At 40.6% G+C, this 19,371-nt stretch overlaps 2 protein-coding genes across 2 annotated transcripts; one reads left to right on the top strand and one right to left on the bottom strand.

Annotated features, from left to right (window-relative positions):
- Positions 1-724: 724 nt before the first annotated feature.
- Positions 725-3,752, bottom strand: LOC118823845 (probable rhodanese domain-containing dual specificity protein phosphatase). The gene is made up of 4 exons (XM_036593687.1): positions 3,747-3,752; positions 3,494-3,648; positions 2,126-2,262; positions 725-1,386 (listed from the first exon to the last, which is right to left on the bottom strand). The coding sequence occupies exons 1-4, from the start codon at positions 3,750-3,752 to the stop codon at positions 725-727; spliced, it is 960 nt and encodes a 319-aa protein (XP_036449580.1).
- A 6,466-nt stretch (positions 3,753-10,218) lies between these two features.
- si:ch211-248a14.8 (solute carrier family 35 member D3) lies at positions 10,219-17,092 on the top strand. Its single transcript, XM_036594166.1, has 5 exons — positions 10,219-10,539; positions 12,097-12,209; positions 13,446-13,653; positions 13,924-14,221; positions 16,058-17,092. The coding sequence occupies exons 2-5, from the start codon at positions 12,193-12,195 to the stop codon at positions 16,444-16,446; spliced, it is 912 nt and encodes a 303-aa protein (XP_036450059.1). The 5' UTR covers positions 10,219-10,539; positions 12,097-12,192; the 3' UTR covers positions 16,447-17,092.
- The last annotated feature ends 2,279 nt before the right edge of the window (positions 17,093-19,371 follow it).

Raw genomic sequence — 19,371 nt, 5'->3', positions numbered from 1 at the left:
TTCACCCTATTTCATTGCTGTTCACCAGTGATTAAGTTCCTGTTCTGGAGGGCAGGTGTTAGCTTATGTTTTGTGGTTTCCTTGCTTGAACACACCTGTTTCAATTCATCTGTTAATCACCATTTGCAGTGTTTTGTGGGTGTGTTTCAGTAGTGGAATTATCAAAATGTGCAGAACACCTGCCTTCCAGGACCAGAGTTGAATATTTCTGCTGCAGACCTTGTTGCCCTTAGTGGGATCAGTTCAGTACCAGTGCCCTAGTCCATTGTATCCGAACCCAGTCCTGGGGATCTACTTCCCTGCATAGTTTCCAGTATTCAGTCCTGATCCAGCTAATCAGGTAATTGTTAAAGTCTTAATGAGGTGAAAAAATAAAACTATGCACAAAAGTGGCCCCCAGGACTACAGATGAGAACCTCTCATTTAGTACAGGGTTTCCCATCCCAGTTTTTGGTGCCCCTAGACTGTTCACATTTTTGCACTTCCAAGATCCCAACACATTGGAACCAAGCAATCATGTACTAGACACTTGGCACAGGTGTGCGGGGACCTGGGATACAGCAAATGAGGGACATCTGAGGACTGGGTTCGAAACCATTGCTCTAGTCTGTGACCTTTCCCTGTTTTCTTTTTTGTGAGTCAGTGAGAGTCTGTGACATTCCAACTGCTGTATTTTCTCAAATATCTATGTTACAGATGTTTGACGCTTTGATCCCTGACCTCCTCAGAGCCGGATATCGTCCAGCGAGGTGAGACGCCGCCCGAACAGCTGCTCCTCGTAGTCCGAGAGCTGTCTGAGAAAACCTGCGTTGGGTGCAGCGCATGTGCGCCTTTCTTTGAGCCAGCGGAAGGCGTGAAGCAGGGACCAGCGGCGCTGTTCCATCAGGAAACCCAGTGTCAACACCGAGCTACGGCTGCGGCCCAGGCTGCAGTGTACAAGGACACGCCCACCGGGTGATCCCGGAGACCCCCGAAGAGCTGCCGCAATGAACCGGGAAGCTTCCGGAAGGGCTTGCCGAAGGTCCTGCTGGGCGTCATCACTGAGCCGCAGCCGCAGGTACCGCAGGACATTTGGGAAGGCGTCAGAAATTTCAGCGGTAGCGTTGACCACATGTGTAATGTGGAGGTTCTTGATGATGCGGTAGTCGTGAGCCTGGGAGGCAGAACCCTGGTACAGCGCCCCCTCCAGGATCTCTGAGGGATAGATGGTGAGTAGGCGGCGTTCAGACTCAAGAAGGACCATGCGTGGTGTGCACAGGAAGGGGTAGAGGGAGTGGAAGGCCGAAAAACCGCCCAGTAAGATCACGGGGTCCATACCGAGCGCGCTCAGTTGGAAGAAACAGTGCTGAAGAGTGGGGCTGTCAGCACGGGCTTCCTGACTGCCTACTAAAACACACACAGTAAAGGAAAGAGAGAAGAAACACATGTAAGTAAATTATCTCTTGTTAATGGATAAATTTGGAGAGTTTAGATCCATTGTATATGGGCTACTACGGTAGGTCTGCAGGGCTACATCTAAAAGGCACTGGGCCTCAAACACTGTTTGTTCTTGACAAAAGTCCTACGAAAAAATCATGATGTTTTCTTAAACAGCAGAACCCATTTGCACCTCTGTGCTCTTGAGTGTGTGTAGATTCTATTCTTAGCTAAAAAACAAATCGCAAATAAGAAAACATTGGTGAATTTACTGCTGAAAGCCAAAAATCTTGCTCTTTGTATTATTTTATTAAAATAATTCTTACAGAGCAGATCAGTGAAGAGACACTGTTTATAGTTTATAGCCCAGATTTGTGGAAAACAAATCTATTTCATTTCAGTCATCTATTTGACTGGAAGAAGACAGTTACAGCTCTCATATGACACCCACCTTTTGAATATAGCTTATGAATATGAACATTATGAAGAATGTGACGAAGTGCGTTTTGGAACCACCGGTGGTCTCAAGGAGTTAAAAAAGGTTAAATATACTCATTGTAGCTATAATTATATGAAAAGCATTGTGTACAAGTTTTCAGCCCTATGTTTTTTTTAATTGTACCTAATACCTATTTCTGGAATGTGCTGTCCGTAGTTTTAACTGGGGACCAAAATGTTTGCATCTTCAAGTGTTTGAAGAACATGCTACCTGGGCTGTGTCCCTCCTCTGCGTATAGCAGAATAATGGAGAACTCCTGTAGCTGGACACAGCTTATCAAACAGCCCAGCTCAGGGTGAATTACTGTCACACTTGCACGTGCCGTCACCAGATGACTCTGCTTATACCTGTGCACACACAGAAGCATTTTGTTCCGTATAAGTGGCTTTGAAAAAACACTTCTTAACTGTGCATACAGACACCGAGATATGTCAGCAGACTTGTACAGTAGAATTTACATTTGACAGACTTAAAAGCAGAAAACAATAAAATAATGACTGTGGCATGTGAAAAAGTTTGGACACCCTTCCGCTTGTAAAGACTCAGAACTTAACTAACTCATTGAGACAGGTCAAGGTTAGGCAGGTCAAGAATTGTCATCAGGAATTGTCATCTGATTACAGTTCCAGAGCGAAATGAATTCTCTGACTCTTCAAACCTTGGGCTAACACTCAACAAGAATGGGCTCCTATAAGCAGCTGGCTGAGGATCTGAAAACAAAACTCATTGATTTCTACAAAGCAGATGAGGGCTATAAAAAGATATGAAAGTGGTTCCAGCTTCTAATTTCCACAATCTGAAATGCTATTAAGAAATGGCAGTCAAGGGGAACTGTGAAAGCCAAGACAAGATCTGGAAGACAACGTAAAAAAATGGAACACTTTGGCCACAGCCACTAAAGGTATGAAAAAAGGGCAGCATTTGATAAAAAAGGGTAAATCCATTATGCTTTGGGCTTGTGCGGCAGCCATTGGTACCTGGAAAACATTACACAGATATATGGAAGAATGAATTCCCCTAAATATGAGAAAATTCTGGAAGCAAATGTGACAGCCAGTCAAAAACTGAAGCTGAAGGATGCTGGCTCCTACAAAAGGACAATGATCCAAAACATACCTCAAAATCCACTATGAACTACTTCAAGAAATGCAAGCTAAAGTCCTCAAGTATCGTTAAAAATCTGTAGTATTTAAAGGTGCTGTGCGTGCAAGGTGGCCCAAAAACAAAAATAGAATGATACCTAGTTACTAAGTATTTAGGACTAGGACTTAATAGGGTGTCAAAACTTTTGCACCTGTCACAATTACTATTTTTTCTGTTTTTAAATTAATTAAACATATAGTAACTGTACATTAACCTTATTAATCTTTTCTTTTTCAAACACCAAAAGTGCCTATCAGAGTGCAACAGATGAAACACATTATGAAGGGGGTGGTCATGCACTATATTAAGTGCTTTTTTAAGTACAGTGGTCCTATAGAACTCGCTAGGCTGGTTCTGCTGCCTACCTGTAAGCTTGCCAGCCATTCTAATGATCCAAGCTTGCCTTTATCTGAGCAGATGAGCGGTGTGTATTACCTGTCTGCAGAGCGGCAGTCCAGTATGAGAATGTAGTACGGGTCATGAAGTGCAGGCTCACCAGCTTCAGCGTTTAGCAGGTTATACACCTGTTGAGGGGTCACATAGCCCCTCTCTATATTTGTTTTCTCTGGAAGAGCAGGAACCAGAAGCTCCTCTAAACACACAAACACATACACTCAGACAAATGCAAAGATTTTAGGTTCTAAATGACAAATACCAACATTAGCATCTCAATCTAAAGGCACCAAACCTTCATTGTTAGTCTGAGTGCCTGAGAGGTGAGAGAGCTTGGCTGTGCCATTCATCTCACTGCAGGGGGCACTGCGTTCTCCAGGCACGGAGCTCCGAAGCCCAGTGGAGGAGACTAAACGGCATTTATCAGCCCTGTATGGTGAGAGGGGAGAAGGAGGGGTGGAAAGGGTGGGAGGGAGGAAAAGTATGAAGGAGGATTAGGGGAAAATAATACTTGTGAGTACACCTGTAACACTATGTAAATACCAAAGACTAATCTAATTAATTATGCTATAATAATACATTAGACGGCATATCAAATACTATATAATACTATACTGTATAAGTCATACCAAAGACTGTCTGTCTTATGTGTAGTTTTGTCTGGGACCCCTTTCTACACTGACTTAAAAGGAATCGTAAGGTAATTATATGCTGTGTCCATATTTTACCACTGACAATTTGTCCCAGTTATATACTGAACACTAATTCTAACTGGCTGTAGTAGATATACTATGTAGCAGGGGTATAGTCCAGTCCTGGTGATCTACTGCCCTGAGTTTAGGCCCACTCTTAAATGCAGATGCTTCTGAAGGGCATGAATTAACTGGAATTAGTTGGAACAAAACTAATATGTTGTAATATATTCACATGCACCGAATGTAAGTATGGTCAAAAAAGGCCAATATGGGCATTACCGCACATTTCAATACCATTTATAACATTCTCTTATCAACTTGGCCTCACCATTTCCCCTCAAGAGAATCCCCAACACCATCTGAAGGGCCATTCCGTTACTTTACCTGCTAGAAAAACAGTATAGACTAGTCTGGCTAGTCACTAGCAAAACCAGCACATGCAGTGTTTTGAATACTGGTATGCTGGTCAACCTGTATGATCATGCTGGGTGACCAGCTGAACCAGCACCAGACCAGCACTAGGTCAGTATGAACCATCATAAACCAGCATGGTTTTATATCGGACTGTTCTGTTTTTTTCAGCAGGGTTCTTAGCTCAGATGAAGTTTCTTAGCTAAACACTGATCGACTTGACGCGACATACATAAAAAGCTTAATATTTAAAATGCTCAGATTTGGTTTAAGGTAGCAACCCTGACAGCGAGCATATATCGGTCCGCTGGTTTGAAAAGGTCGGCACCCCACTGACTGTTTGCCACTGCTGGTCCACCCTCGGACCACCCAGATTATCATCCTGCATACAAGCTCTAACTAGTTTTTAATCTCTTCAAACTGATTTTAAATCTTATTTTAGAAAATAAACAAATTTTACAAACAACCAAGAGAAAAAAAAATGACCAGGCCTAATGTACCATGATTCTATAGAAAATGTTGCTGACGCTGTGCTAAATTAAAATTATTTACTAGTCTAATTTACAAAGTATAACTAAAGGAAGGAAGGAAGGAAAAATCAGTAAATTGGACTGTGAGCGGAAAATGAGCGATGATAAGTGGACTTTTGTCTAATACTCCGCTTAATCGCCAGTGGACCGCCCGGAAAATGCTGAGCAAAACGCCATTGGACCGCCAGCTTTGCCATTAGCAGGCCGACAGTGGACCACTGTCCTCTTGCTACCAGGGAGAGTACTTCGCTAATACAGCTTCATTACTTTGCTAGCTTGCTTGTTAGCTAAAGTCTACACTGCTAACAACAACAAAAAGAAACACACACCACGGTTCTAAACTGAAACCTATAGCCAGACAACAACGTGATTCACTAAGTATGTCTGTCATGTTTAGACGTCTCAAAAATGATTTTGTTCTGCATTTCAGAGTTCGCATGGCCAAATAATTAGCTCACTGTTGCTAACCTAGCGAAGGGTGAGTGCACACTGTGTCCTTTGGGATGATTTTGCTGAGGGCATGTTCAAAAAATGATGAAGTAGCCACAGGATTTGTTTATTTATGTGGTGAGGGAAAAATGAAACACAAAGTGGAGAGGGATGAATGCTCAGTTGAACGCTAGCTAGCTAGCTAACAAGCTCAAGGTAGAACAGGAAGGTTAGTTAATTAAACAGCGTACAGGAGCGAACTTAATTTTGTACAGTATCATAAAAAGAACAGAAAACCAAAAAAATGGACAAAACTAAACATTAAGAGTACAGATTAGCATGTTAAATTAGCATAGCAACATCATTTCATCACTTCCTGTCAGGGCAGATTGGTAGTACATTAATATTTTGTGTTCTATCCTCCCAAAATTTACACTATTAAGATTAGAACACACTACTATTGTATTAGTGTTTAGAACATAGGGACACGCTTATTTATAATTTTCCAGTCATTAAACCTACATATTTTTAAGATTTATTTAGTGTTGCTCTAAATGGACTTACCTGGACAGCACAGTGCCCATGGTTTTGGGTGGGAGGCATCCGGGATTCTTAGCCTTCTTCGCTGCTATGGGCCGAAAGGTAAGAGAGTCGACGAAACCATCCCGACACACACATACACTCTCAAACACGCCTGAGAAGGCCTCTCCGACTCCGGTCACTCAAAAGGGTGAAGTTGATATCTGGCCATGGTGCTCATTTGTTCCGCAGGTGTAAAAAAGTGAGTGCTCTTTTTTTCTTCCTTCCTTTCTTTCTTTCTTTCTGCCCGCTTGAGCCTTCCCCCCTTTCTTGGCTCCCTTTTTTGGTTGGGTTGCCATGGTAATGGTGCACACTGAAGTGCTCTACAGGAGCAGGGGGGAGCTGGACCTGACAGCTCCGAGTGTCAAACACTCACGTGCACATACAAACACACAAACACGCACCACACACACACAATCATACACACCAAAACTGACACAAACACATCTAAATACTTTCATGCAAAATGCAGCATCCAAATTAAACGTACGTACATGCACACATACATATATACATACATATATGGGTGTGGTGTGTGTGTTGTACACACACACACATATATATATATATATATATATATATATATATATATATATAAGATGTAAACAAACAAAAAAGAGTAGGTTAGTGTGAAATTGCTTGTTGTAGAGAAACGTATATACAGTGGTGGTGATAGGAACCAGATGTCCAAAGAGTTAAATGCCTTTAAAAGCTCCCCCCACAGAAAGCAATAAAATGAATTGATATATGTGCTGTCTGAGGTCTGAGACATTGTTTTATAAACAGATCTGAGATTTTGGGTCAAAACATTGCAATTGGTTCCAATCACCGCCATTGTGAACTCCCTACTACGCACCATCAAACACCACATCTCTATGAAACCAATGGAATTCCCCTTTAAGATGAATTTGGCCCGTATTTTTTGACCAACAGTTAGCTCTTAGATCATGCTGGACCCCCATGAGCCAAGGGCCCCATGAAAAAAACAGATTAGATATCGCTGCTGTGGGAAAAAAACCTTGTATCTCCATTTTTGTTGTTTTTCAGTTTTTGACATAATTTGAAAATATCTGTTGCCCTTTACATTGTGTGTAAATTTCAAATTTCATTGACCAATGGACCAAAAATTTCATTGACCAATGGACCAAAAGAAACATCCCAAAATTACTTGAAAAAAAATCTCTTTCCTTCTCCTGTAAAGTTACCTTTTTGGAGATACGAGGTTTTTTTTCTGACAACAGTGCTATGCAGTACTGGTTGATGTTAAATAACCTATTCCAGTATATATAAATATCACTGCTGTCGGAACAAAACCTTGTATCTCCATTTTTGTCTTTTTTTTCAGTGTTTGCTATAATTTGAAAATGAATGTTGCTCTTTACATTGTCTGTAAATTTCATGATGAATAGATCAAAAGAAACGGCCCAAAATTACTTGGACAAAAATTCTGTTTCCATTGACGTACATTAAAAGTAAAGTATGTTTTTCCTTCTCCTGTAAAGTTACCATTTTGGAGATACGAGGTTTTGTTCCGACAGCAGCCACATGCTGAAAGGTGTAGAGATTTGTAAAGCACTTTTCTGCTGTAATGTTGCTCATGAATTCTAGGTTGTCAAGCTGATACTGGGGCCTGTTCACTTGTACATTGTACCACACAGTTCTCACACTTGTCTGAAGTAAAGGGAACCAAAAGTACAGACGTCGCATGATGCCACCAGGGTTGTTAGTCATTGTGTAATCATTGATGTTTTGGTGGAAGTCAATGGCCTGCAGCTGAGAGAAACATGGAGGCTTCTGTTTGCTCTGCTTTTCAGTGGCATCTGTGTCAACATGAGTTATGCAAAACCTTTCTATTCAGGTAAAACTGAAAACAGAAATGCGTGCAATATAAGAGAATCATAATTAGAGTATAATAATAAGCTTGCTACTGTTGTTATTGCTACTTCATTTTATGTGATGTTGCTACAAGCAATACAGTGATAGTTCAGGACAGAAAGAATCTGATCAGATTTGTTCTGTTCTCTGATATCTGATTCAGTATTTTATTTAGAATTCAACCAAAGCCTATATTACATTCTACATAGAATACCAAACCACAATGCTTTCTAGTGGCTAAGATCACTGTAAGAGCAATGGATTACTTCACTGAGAGACAGAGTAGAGGGCTGAGGTGGGGGTGTGGAGGAGGAGTGTCACTCACAGATGGTCCAGCCAAAATGTCAACCAGTGTTTATGTATGGAGCCCCACTGATGACATCCATTCTTCATAAAATTAATGCGTGGCCTCTTAGTATGTACAATTCAAATCGAAACCATGAATTTGTAAAGTATGGGAACAAGATAATTAAGTTGGGCCATGACTTTATAAGGTGTGGGAATGAGATGATTAAGTCATAAACACAATTTACTAAGGTGTGAGAAGTGCATAATTAAGTCATAGTCACGACTAAGGCATGAGAACAAGATAGTTAATATAATAATATTTTCAATCAGTGACAGGTCCGGACTGCAGGCAGGTCAGTTTAGCACCCGGACTCTTTTAATATGGAGCAATGCTGTTGTAATACATGCAGAATGTGGTTTGACATTGTCTTGCTAAAATAATCAAGGCCTTCTCTGAAAAAGACGTTGTCTGGATGGCAGCATATGTTGCCAAAACCTGTTTATATCGTTCAGCATTAATGGTGCCTTCACAGTTGTGCATGTCACCCATGCCATGTGCACTAATGCAACCCTATACTATCATGGATGCTGGTTTTTGAACTGTGCACTGATAACAAGTCATGTGGTCTTTGGCGTCCATGATTTCCAAAAAGAATTTCAATTTTTGATTCATCGGACCACAGGACACTTGTCCACTTCACCTCAGTCCATCTTAAGTGAATTCAGACCCAGAGAAGGCGGCGGCGTTTCTGGATCCTGTTTATATATGGTTTCTTCTTTGCATGGTAGAGTTTTAACTTGCATTTGTGGATGCAGCAACAAACTGTGTTCACAGAATGGTTTTCGAAAGTGATCCTAAGGCCATGCAGTGATTTTCACTACAGAATCATGTCTGTTTTTAATGCAGTGCTACCTGTGACACAAAGATCATGGCCAGCCATTAGTCATTTTTGGCCTTGTTCCTTGCATACAGAAACTTCTCTGGATTCTCTGAATCTTTTAATGTTATTTTGTACCATAGATGATGAAAAGCAAAAGTTCTTTGTTATTTTACATTGAGAAACGTTATTCTTGAATTTGCCAATGCAGTGTTTCACAGAGTGGTGAACCCCTCCACATCTTTACTTATAAAAGACTCAACCTCTCTGGGATGTTCTTTTTATACCCAATCAAATAGTTGTGAGATGTTTTTTCTAACATTACACGACTTAACCAGTCTTTTGTTGGCCCTGTCCCAACGTTTTTTGAAATGTGTTGAAGGCATCAAATTCAAATCATCTTATTTCCCAGTTTCTTGTCTTTGTACTAATTACAATTAAATATATGGTTTAATTTATTAGCACATAATTGCATTATTAAGATATGAGTTCCAATAAATTTGCTCAGGCAGTCTACGTGTGTTTTCAAGCAACCCTGATAGGCCAGCGTGTAGGTTGTTGTACGGCAAAGTAGTCTCCAACCGTTGTCAACATTACATAACTCTGAAGACAACTGTGGGTTCACTGGTCATTATGGATAGTAAATAAAATGGCTATAATTGCTTTGTAAACATTGTGCCCCCTAGTTCCAATCACCACCACTGTAAAGTTTCGTTAAGCATTTCACATCAAACCACTCTGACTGACTTTGTTAACGTCTCAACAAAGTGTTAGGGCAGCGCTTTGGTGTAATAATGTAATTCATTTCTATTGGTTCTATCATTATGAAAAGTTTATGGAGACGTTAAAGAGTACACAAGGTTTTGACATGACAGCTACTATAGATTTCCCTTTAAGTGTTAAGCAAACAGTTTCAATCATTACCTTTGGTCATCCTGTAGTCATACACGGCGTGTATGGTATTTTATGACCCATAATGATGAGCTGAACGTTCACCAAAAGACTACCAATCAGAGCTCAAAAGATAAAATAATAGGCCAAATGTGATGGCTGTTGGAGAGACTTGTTTTGGCTGGGAGAGAGAGAGAGAGAGAGAGAGAGAGAGTAAGAGAGAGAGGTGTTAGGAGTGAGATAGTGATGATGAAACACATTAGTTTATGTTAGTGACGGAGGCTCAAAGTCCATCCTGAACGGTCAGTGCCTCAGAGTGTACACAGGCGTATTCAGGAGGGAAACACAAACAGAAGTGCCCCGTCGTATCTCAGGACAGGACATTTGTACGGTTTATGTGATGATAGATCTGAGAAAATGACCTAGTGGACAATACATGCTTTCTTTCTTTCTCGCATGGCCGCTTAGGAACAGGAGGAGAAAAAAATACGATAACATGACGCACCTGCAAAGTGAGTATAGAAGTTGGTTCTTTCTTTTGATGGGATTTGACTGTGGTTGATGGTGTTTAAGTAGCTATTTTCTCCAGTTTTCTCACAAAGCAAACTAAAAACCAGCATAGACCAGCAAAACCAGCAACCAGCAAAACCTTTCAAGTGGTTAGAATGTGTAAATTGTAATTAACAACCAAGATAATCAGCTTCCTTTTAGTTTTCTTCTGAAATTGATGCTGAACATATTGGCTTCTTTGGACTGTTGTAACTACCATGAGAGTATAGTGACTGTTTACAAGTTACATTGCAAGTGGCAATTTTTGGGGGTCCAAACACTGTACGCTCTTTTAAAAAAGTTTCAGTTGGTTCCTGGTAGTGTCGAACAGTCAGCAATGGTAGGGAAATTAAACTGATTTCTGATGCATTCAATGTTTTCTAATGGGATCTAAAAGTATCTGGCAGGAAATTAGTGGTCGCTAATGGTAATTAAGCTAATTTCCATTAGAAAGCAAAACCATCAGGTTTTAGTCCTGATGGTTCTAATGCTCTATTTTCAGCAGGGAAGTTTAAAATCTCAGAAAATAGTACAGCTTCTGGACATGCCATGTATCTGATTTGCTGTTTATCTTAATGAACAAAACAATCCCACAGCAACGACTCTTGCATTTTAGTCTCAGCGCAGTGCATTTTCTTCTAGAAACAATGCTGCCAGGCCACCCTACACAAGGTTGGTTCCTGAACTCATCTTTTTCATTGCTCATGAGTTTTCATGTGTGCTTCATGCAACAGTCCAGAGTTGGTAGTTGGTCTATATCTATGCGATGCACAGTCCAAAACCCTTTTAACTGTTTTTTTAAGCTGTGAATACTGTGTGGTAACATTAAAGATAGAAGAGAGACAAATTTAGTTTTTTTTCTAAATAATTTTGTAAATAAAAGAACAAGATTTATTTTTATAAAAGTAAGTTACATATCTCCACTACAAATTAACATGTAAACCTTTTTTCCAGCACCTACCATTTTTGAACAATTCAGCCTGAAGCGGTGCAAGTGAAATGTCATGACTTACCCCATAGGCCAGCTTATCTGTAACAGACTGTGGGGCCGGTTGTCTGGTAAATTGATGCAATACATAAATAATTCAAATAAATATGATTAGTGAAAAGATGCTGTGTCAACTACTGACAAATATTTTTTTTGCATCAAAGTATATCAGCAAATATCAGGACGATTTCATTTGAATGTATTTTATTTAAAAGACCATCCATAATAGGTTTTTTGATGACTCAAATTCTGAGATTAAAATAACATAGGAGTGAATTGTGCCACTTATACGGACAACTCAGTAGTCGTCAAACTCTTATGATTAAAAACATTAATTTTATGGCACAAAGAAAGTCTTCAGGGCGAATCTTGAGAAATATCTGTCAGATTGCTGAGATGTTGCTACAAGAAGATGACCAACAGTATGTTCAATGTACACTGTGCAATGAGACTTCTTTTATTCTGTTGCAATGATGGACCCCATAAAGTTTTTGATTAACCTTAGCCGATTCACTCTGTTTTTATATTGTAGGAACTTTGTGACTTGTGTCCAGTGGCCTGGGGTCCACACTGAAGCCCACCTGGCCTCACTCTGCTGGATCCCTGGTTTGGCCCAACTGGAACCAGAATGTACATCTCCAAATGGTCAGAAAATCTCTTTATAGTTCAGACAAAAAATGCTCCTCGTTCCATATGTAGTTAACATGTTTGGTGTCTGAATTTTGTTTCTTTAGCTTTGCACTGGAGCGATGAGGCTAATGTAGCTAACAAGAAACAAGGCCTTACGCTCATCAGCTAGCATACAGAAAACCACATGGCTAAATCATCAAACACTTGGTTCAAAATTGCAGAATTATTTATTTAAAGATTTACACAACTTTCAGAAACTGATGTGCTACCAAAGATATAAAGAGGTTAAACTCCAAATCCACCTGGAGTACTATAGTCGACAGTTTTTTCTTTAGGTCTAGAGTTAGCTTAGCAAGTAGTTTAACTGTAATAGTCTGCTGGGAGTATTTGACAGACATTTGCAGATACAATGGCTGTCTGTATTGGTGATTTTTACAAGCCTGCATCATCAATCATTTTGTCAGTTATGGTACAAAATAAAACATCTCCACCCTAGCTGGCCTAATCCTGCTTTTACTTAGCATCTTAACCAGGCTAATTTAGTGCTTAGCTTTAGCCTCAAGGCTCTCATGGTCAACATACAGTAAAATGCAAAAGTCAGAAAGCGCCCTTCATTTCTTTAAGTCAAATGGCTATTAATGCAAGTTATTCATTATTCAGGAGATATTTCCAGCTTCATGAAAAAATTAAACAAAAATTACCCAGAAGCCTCAGTATCTAAATATGATATCATTTTTTTCAGTATTTTTTCCAGTCTTTACCTTTATTACAGCTTCCATTCTGTTTGGGAAACTCACTTTCAGTTTCTCAAAGAAATCTGCAGGGATATTTTTTCAGTCTTGGAAGTTGGTTGCATTTTCTGCTTCTAATGATCCAAATAATCCCAAACGATGTTGAGATCTGGACTCTGTAATTGTCCTAAAGACCAAAGATGAATGTTTATCTGATGGAGTCAGTTTTGGGGGTCTACCAGGTCTTGCAGGTGGTTGTTAGGAGTCTCATTTCTCTGGAGTTTTGGAAACTCTGCTTTTCACTTATTTTCCTTTCTCTTTCCTTTTGCAAGTAGACTATTTTACGTCTAATCTCAGAAATATTTCCTGAATAATTAATAACTTGTGCTTAATGGCCGTTTAGACTGTAAACTTGTGAACTGAAGGGTGGTCTTTGACTTTTGCTCAGTACTGTAGGGTCTGTTTCTGCATAATAACATGACTTTTGTTGAGCAATTCCATTCATTTCTGTCTCTCCCAGTTCAGTGTGGCTGCGGGTGCACTGCGCTACTGCACTGAGGGTGTGTGTGTATAAGGGTTACAAAAGCCTGGCCCCACTCCTGCCCTGCGGCGCCGCTGTGGTGGTGGTGGTGTTGTACTCGCTGGCAGATAAACTCCACAGCTTTGTGTGTGGAATCTTCATGCCTCAGTACCACTACCCATACGCAGTGCCTCTCGCCCTCATACAGGTACTCTCACTCTTGAAAATGCTCACTGGAGAGTTACAGTTACAGTCTGTGGCTCATCTGTTTCTGCATAATTTGTCACCTTCCACTATCCCATTTACCTCTGGTCAGTTTCTGACCACAGGACTGCTGTTGATCAGATATTTTTTGGGTGGTAGACCATTCTCAGCTGCGTTGTGTTGCTGCTAGGTTAAGCATGAATGCACTTGTTAAGCTTTTATCCAGCGCAGCTTACTGTAGTGTAGTGTTAGTCTGGATGTCTGTATTTTTCAGATGCTACTGAACCTCCTGGCACTGGTTGGCCTGCACGCTGCAGGCCTGGTCATGCTGAAGCCATTTTCCTTGAGGCTGGCTGAGCGTCTGATGGTGCCCGCCGTGTGTGGTAGTTTCCAGTCTGTCCTGGCCCTGTGGGCAGAGGCCAGCTCCCACTCCGGTCTTTATCCCCTCACTGCCCGCCTCCTGCCTGTCCTCAGCCTGGCCTGGAGCCACCTGCTTGCCCTGACCACGTCCAACAACACCCACTTCAACTGCATTCTGGTTGCTGTCACTTTTATCTCAGTCACCATCACAGGTAGAACCACAATTCCCAGCATGCATCAAGGCAAGAATAGGATGATGATAGGCAGATCTGTCATTGCATTAGTTATGGTCTGAGTGTGTCTACGTCTACTTAAAAATCCAATAACTGCAGAAAATCAGATTTTGTCAGTAATCCGATCAACGTGTTTACATGCACTTGAGTAATCAGATAATGGGAAACTCCAGGTCTACACGAGTCAGGCAGTAATCAGATTTCTGCTTTCCAACCGGCCAATAAACTCACAGAAGAAGATGTGACATAAACATGATGTAGAACTCAAACTTCATGATGTAGCTTTTTTTTAAATCATCACGCCACTTCACTTGAAAAGATGAAGAACATTTAAATCCTTCATTTCGTCAAGCATGTATTTGGTTTCAGTGTCGGCGTCTGTTTTCACACATACGCAGACTGAGAAATCCGAAAGAAATCAGGGTAAGAGTTTACATACGCTGAGAAATCTGATTACTGAGCTAAAATCCAGCTCTCTTTATCAGATTTTTTAATCGGATTTCTAGACCTTACTCCGATCTAAGAAATCAGAGTGTGCTATTTACAAGACCATATGAATAATCCGATTATGATTGGATTATTCAGAGCATGTAAATGAACGAATGTTACCAATTTTAGAACGGGTATTCCCTAAAGGGACAGTCCAGCCAAAATAAAAAAATGTAACCGTGGCAAATATGTTGCGAACATGCTTTCTCACATCCTACAGCGGTGCTGCAGTAGTCTGCCGGAAGGGCGGAGCCAAAGAGTGGCCAGAGGTGGCCAGTGCCACCATAGCCTGAAGCTTGGTCACTTCAGTTCAACAAAATAAGACAATCAGTCTTTTTTTCTCTCAAATTGAATAGTGCCCTTCTTAATGAGCTCTAAATGCTTAATATTCTGCTGCACAAACATACCTTTGCAAACATAACGTTGTCCCTGGAGGGCAGCACAGTTTGCTTGCATCTGTAATTTTCTAAAATGGTTTTGAAACAGCAGCCTGATTGCACTCATGCCTGAACCTTTATTGCCTGCCACTTTCATTCAAAGTCATTCGGCAGCATCAGACTTCAAAACACTCAGGCTGAGCCCCAAACCACGTACTACAGCACAAAATAGTATGTAAAAAAACAGTGCACCACCATTAGAAGTGCATTCCTTGGTGTAATTATGTAAAGCACAGAAATACGTGGGTCAGGACGGAGCCTCAGTAACACTAGCTTATGGACAGGCTTTGATGAATGCAATGGAGGCATTGGCAGAGCTTTACATTGAAGAATAAACTGTCAGTCACTTGTTTCACACAGCCAGTGCAATTAAAACTATCATGATGGCCATTCAGAGGAACTGGAAGCATAATCACAGAGTATAAAGCTCATTTGAAAATCATAGAATGTATAGTACCCTTTTGTTTATTTAGTTTTCAAGTTCTTTATTTTCAGTGTCAGAAAAAAACTATATTTTTACAGTAAATTCTCAACACAAAACTATCAGTTCTATTGTGCACCTGCTGCTAGAACACCAAACCTGGACGTCTGAGACGTTGGAAGCGTGAAAAATATCCCTGATGATTTCTGAAAAACTGAAAAACTGAAAGCGAGTCTCCTGAAAAGAGTGGAAGCTGTAATAAGGGCAGATACTGAAATGTTGATATTATGTTTCAGTGTTGAGCCTTTAGACTCAAGTCCCTATTAAAATATATGAAATAAGTTGCACTGAATGGCTGTTTTGACTGTGAATACAATAAAAGAAAGATTTTTGCACAGAACTGTAGTCTAAAGTAATCCTGAACTTCACACTGCCTCCTGTAAGGTGTGTATATGTTTGTGTTTTCAGCACGTGAGGGCCTCTATACCATCGAGCCGCTGGAGTACTTGTACTCTCCTCTCAGCCTCTTCCTGCACAGCCTCTCCCTCGCCTGGCTAGCCAAGGTGGCTCAGTCTGAACGAGGACACACCTCCATCTTTGATCTTTACTACACCCTGACGGTGACCCGCAGCTTGTTGCTGGGGTTCCTGTGCCTGCTGCACCCGGACAGCCCGCGGGCCATCACAGACGGCAGCTGGCACAGTCTTCTGTTCCTGGGCTACATGCTGGGCATCCTGCTGCTGGGCGCAGTGCAGGTCCTTATGGTGGACATTACAGCCCTGAGCCTCTCTGGCATGGCTGCGGCCCTGCTGCACTCAGCCAGGGGACTCACTCTGCCACTTTACAACCTGCTATAGCACACACTGTGCAATCAGAACTAGGAGTGCCTCCTCTCCAGGATTTCCCTGGATTATGGTGGTCTTTCCAGCAAAAAAACCCCATTTCTGGACAATCTAAGCATTTTCATATGTTAGGATTTCTTTAGAACTTCAAACTGCTTCTTTTCATCTAAGCAAACTGTTGCTTTTGTCCAGTTGTCCAGTATTGGGACAGTTGCTTCAGAAAGGTGTCCTTTTGGTGAAACCTGAGAAGATTAGGCTCCCAGCTGGAAAACACAGCACAGACCAGCATATCTGGTCACCAGCAAAACCTGTATATGTTGTATTTTGGATGCTGGTCAACCAGCATGGCCATGCTGGGTGATCAGGTAAACCAGCACCAGACCAGCGTTAGACCAGCTTAAACCAGCATGGAATGTAGCAAAATATCAAGCCACTGATCAAGTGTCCAAGAATTTTGCAGAGCTGAAGTGGCAACCCTAATCAGAGCAATGACTCAAGCTCAAGTGTCCATTCACATTTCAGCCCGAAGAGCAACACTCACTACACATGTAGTCATCAACCAAGACAAGTTTGCGTCTTTATTTCTAGAGCAATGATGCTAATGTAGCTAACAAGTAAGCTAATACAGCACAGTAGAGTAAAATGCATGCTTAAAACTACACTTATATTTCAAATTTCTGCTTTGTTTCAACAGAATCATTCAGAATGGTTTGGCATAAAATGCTTTGTTCTAGAGAAGCTTACCGTCAGAATTTCTTACAGTGGTGGTGATAGGAACCAGATGGCTGAGGAGTTATTGGTTATAAATACATTGCCTGATGTTTGAGACATTGTTTAATGATAATTTTGTAATGAAGTTTTTGGTCTAAAACATTTTAATATATTTATATAAATCAATTCATGGTGGAATGATACAAGACCCCCTGGTTTCTATCACCACCACTGTAAAGAAATCTGAGTCAGCAAATTTCTCTACAAATCAACAATTTCACATTAAACCACTCAGTTAATTATGCAGAAAGTTTGAAAAGTTGGTGGAATTCCCCTTTAAGTGATCATACACTTGCTACAAACCACTCCAAGTTATTAAGTAACCCCAATCAGACTTGCTTACATGGTTTCTGGCACTGTATGACATACTGTATATGTAAAAATGGATGAAAGTGTGAACAGAATTCAGGATTCAAGATGGCTTCTACACATTTTAGAGTAAGTGCTCAGATATGCCTACAGCTGCTGGCACATTGGTGACAGTAACAGTTTCCCTAATAATAATCAGAGTAGATACCAGGTTTACTGTGGTCCATCTTCCAAAAATATTTACCCAATAGCAGCTCTGTGGTCAGAACCTGACCTCTGATAAATAGCTACACAAACTGTGCATCAGCAGATGAGCTACAGTCTGTAACTGTACACCAACAAGGTGCAGCTACAAGGTGGACGGAGCATGTAGAACTTTCAGAGCCGCCTCCACCTCACAGCAATAAAACGTAATGATGCATTGGTGTAATGTGGCAGTAAATGCACTGATGTCAGAGGACAGAATGTGAATCTGCCAGCAGTCAGGCTGAACAAATAGGGCCACTGAGTTTTCTCTGCTGAGTGCTAATTTAGGTTTATATGGCCAGACCCACATTTGTGTTTATAGGTGGTAATTGCAGGTGAGTTTGACTGGGAAAATGATGTGTGTCCCAAAAAGCAAATACTAAAACTGTACCTCGGCTGTCATACAGACTGCTGTAAAATATTATAGCTTCATTAGCAGATAAATGTTACTTCAGATAACATTACAAAATTACATGTAGAAATGTAGTCAAGCCAAGCATTTTCCAATCATATATATATATATATATATATATATATATATATATATATATATATATATGTGTGTGTGTGTGTGTGTGTGTGTGTGTGTGTATACATAGGTGCACTTTGTAGTTCTACAATTACAGACTGTAGTCCATCTGTTTCTCTGTATACTTTGTTAGCCCCCTTTTATCCTGTTCTTCAGTGGTCAGGACCCCCGTGGACCCTCACAGAGCAGGTACTATTTGGGTGGTGGATCATTCTCAGCACTGCAGTAACACTGATGTGGTGGTGGTGTGTTAGTGTGTGTTGCACTGGTCTGAGTGGATCAGACACAGCAGTGCTCACTTAGCCTCACTTATTGGCAATTTATCAACTCTGGGCTTCCTAAACTTATAAAAAAAATGGATTCTCACCATAAACTAGCGCTAGTTTGGCTGCTGATTGCATATAAAATGCTCTTAAAAAGGCAATTTATCATTAATATAGGGACAGAAGTGACATGATAGTGTGCAATTTGATCAAAAAGCTCACACACAATGACTTTTTGAGTCTTTAGAAATATGCCAGTGTATTTGGAGACGTACAAGTGGCACAAAACACACAAGAATCTTTAAAATCAGCTTGAAAACGCTCAAAACACACTATTACTACTTATTCTACAGTGCCGCCATGATGAAATGGCGTCACCAAAGCACAACTCAGAGAAGGCTGCACCCTTAAGAAACCGTGTGGGAATTACAAGCTGACCGTTTGAATAGTTTTTTCTACTTGGAAGATTCAAACTTCCCAGTTTCCGCTTGGTAATGAAATTCAAGCTTCAAAATGCCTGATACTGTTATTTTTAATAATTGTTGAAAGCTATAGTGCATTTATAGAGTCAAAAAACACATAAGCGAGTCTACTTGAGATTACTTAACATCTCAACATGGTTTGAGGTAAGTATGTGGTGATTTAGTACGCTGTTAGCACAATCCTAATTGTTGGCCTATAAGCTTCCATTACTTGTTAGCTACATTACGTTAGATTTTTCCAGTGGAAAACTAAAGAAGCAAACTTCAAACATTAAATGTGTCTTAGCTGCCTTACTTCATTTGGGATAAAGGGAAATATGTGTAAATTAGACATTTTTAT

The sequence above is a fragment of the Colossoma macropomum genome, unplaced genomic scaffold (assembly GCF_904425465.1).
Source record: "Colossoma macropomum unplaced genomic scaffold, Colossoma_macropomum, whole genome shotgun sequence".
Taxonomy (NCBI): domain Eukaryota; kingdom Metazoa; phylum Chordata; class Actinopteri; order Characiformes; family Serrasalmidae; genus Colossoma; species Colossoma macropomum.
This window is presented reverse-complemented; position numbering and strand designations above follow the sequence as displayed.

Bases quoted from the DNA above. Each gene is read 5' to 3' on its own strand.
- si:ch211-248a14.8 (XM_036594166.1), top strand. The intron at 13,654-13,923 runs GTACTCTCACTC...TGTATTTTTCAG, and splicing joins TGCCTCTCGCCCTCATACAG to ATGCTACTGAACCTCCTGGC. The intron at 14,222-16,057 runs GTAGAACCACAA...TTGTGTTTTCAG, and splicing joins TATCTCAGTCACCATCACAG to CACGTGAGGGCCTCTATACC.
- LOC118823845 (XM_036593687.1), bottom strand. The intron at 2,263-3,493 runs GTAATACACACC...GTGTGTGCACAG, and splicing joins GACTGCCGCTCTGCAGACAG to GTATAAGCAGAGTCATCTGG. The intron at 1,387-2,125 runs GTAGCATGTTCT...TGTGTGTTTTAG, and splicing joins AGAGGAGGGACACAGCCCAG to TAGGCAGTCAGGAAGCCCGT.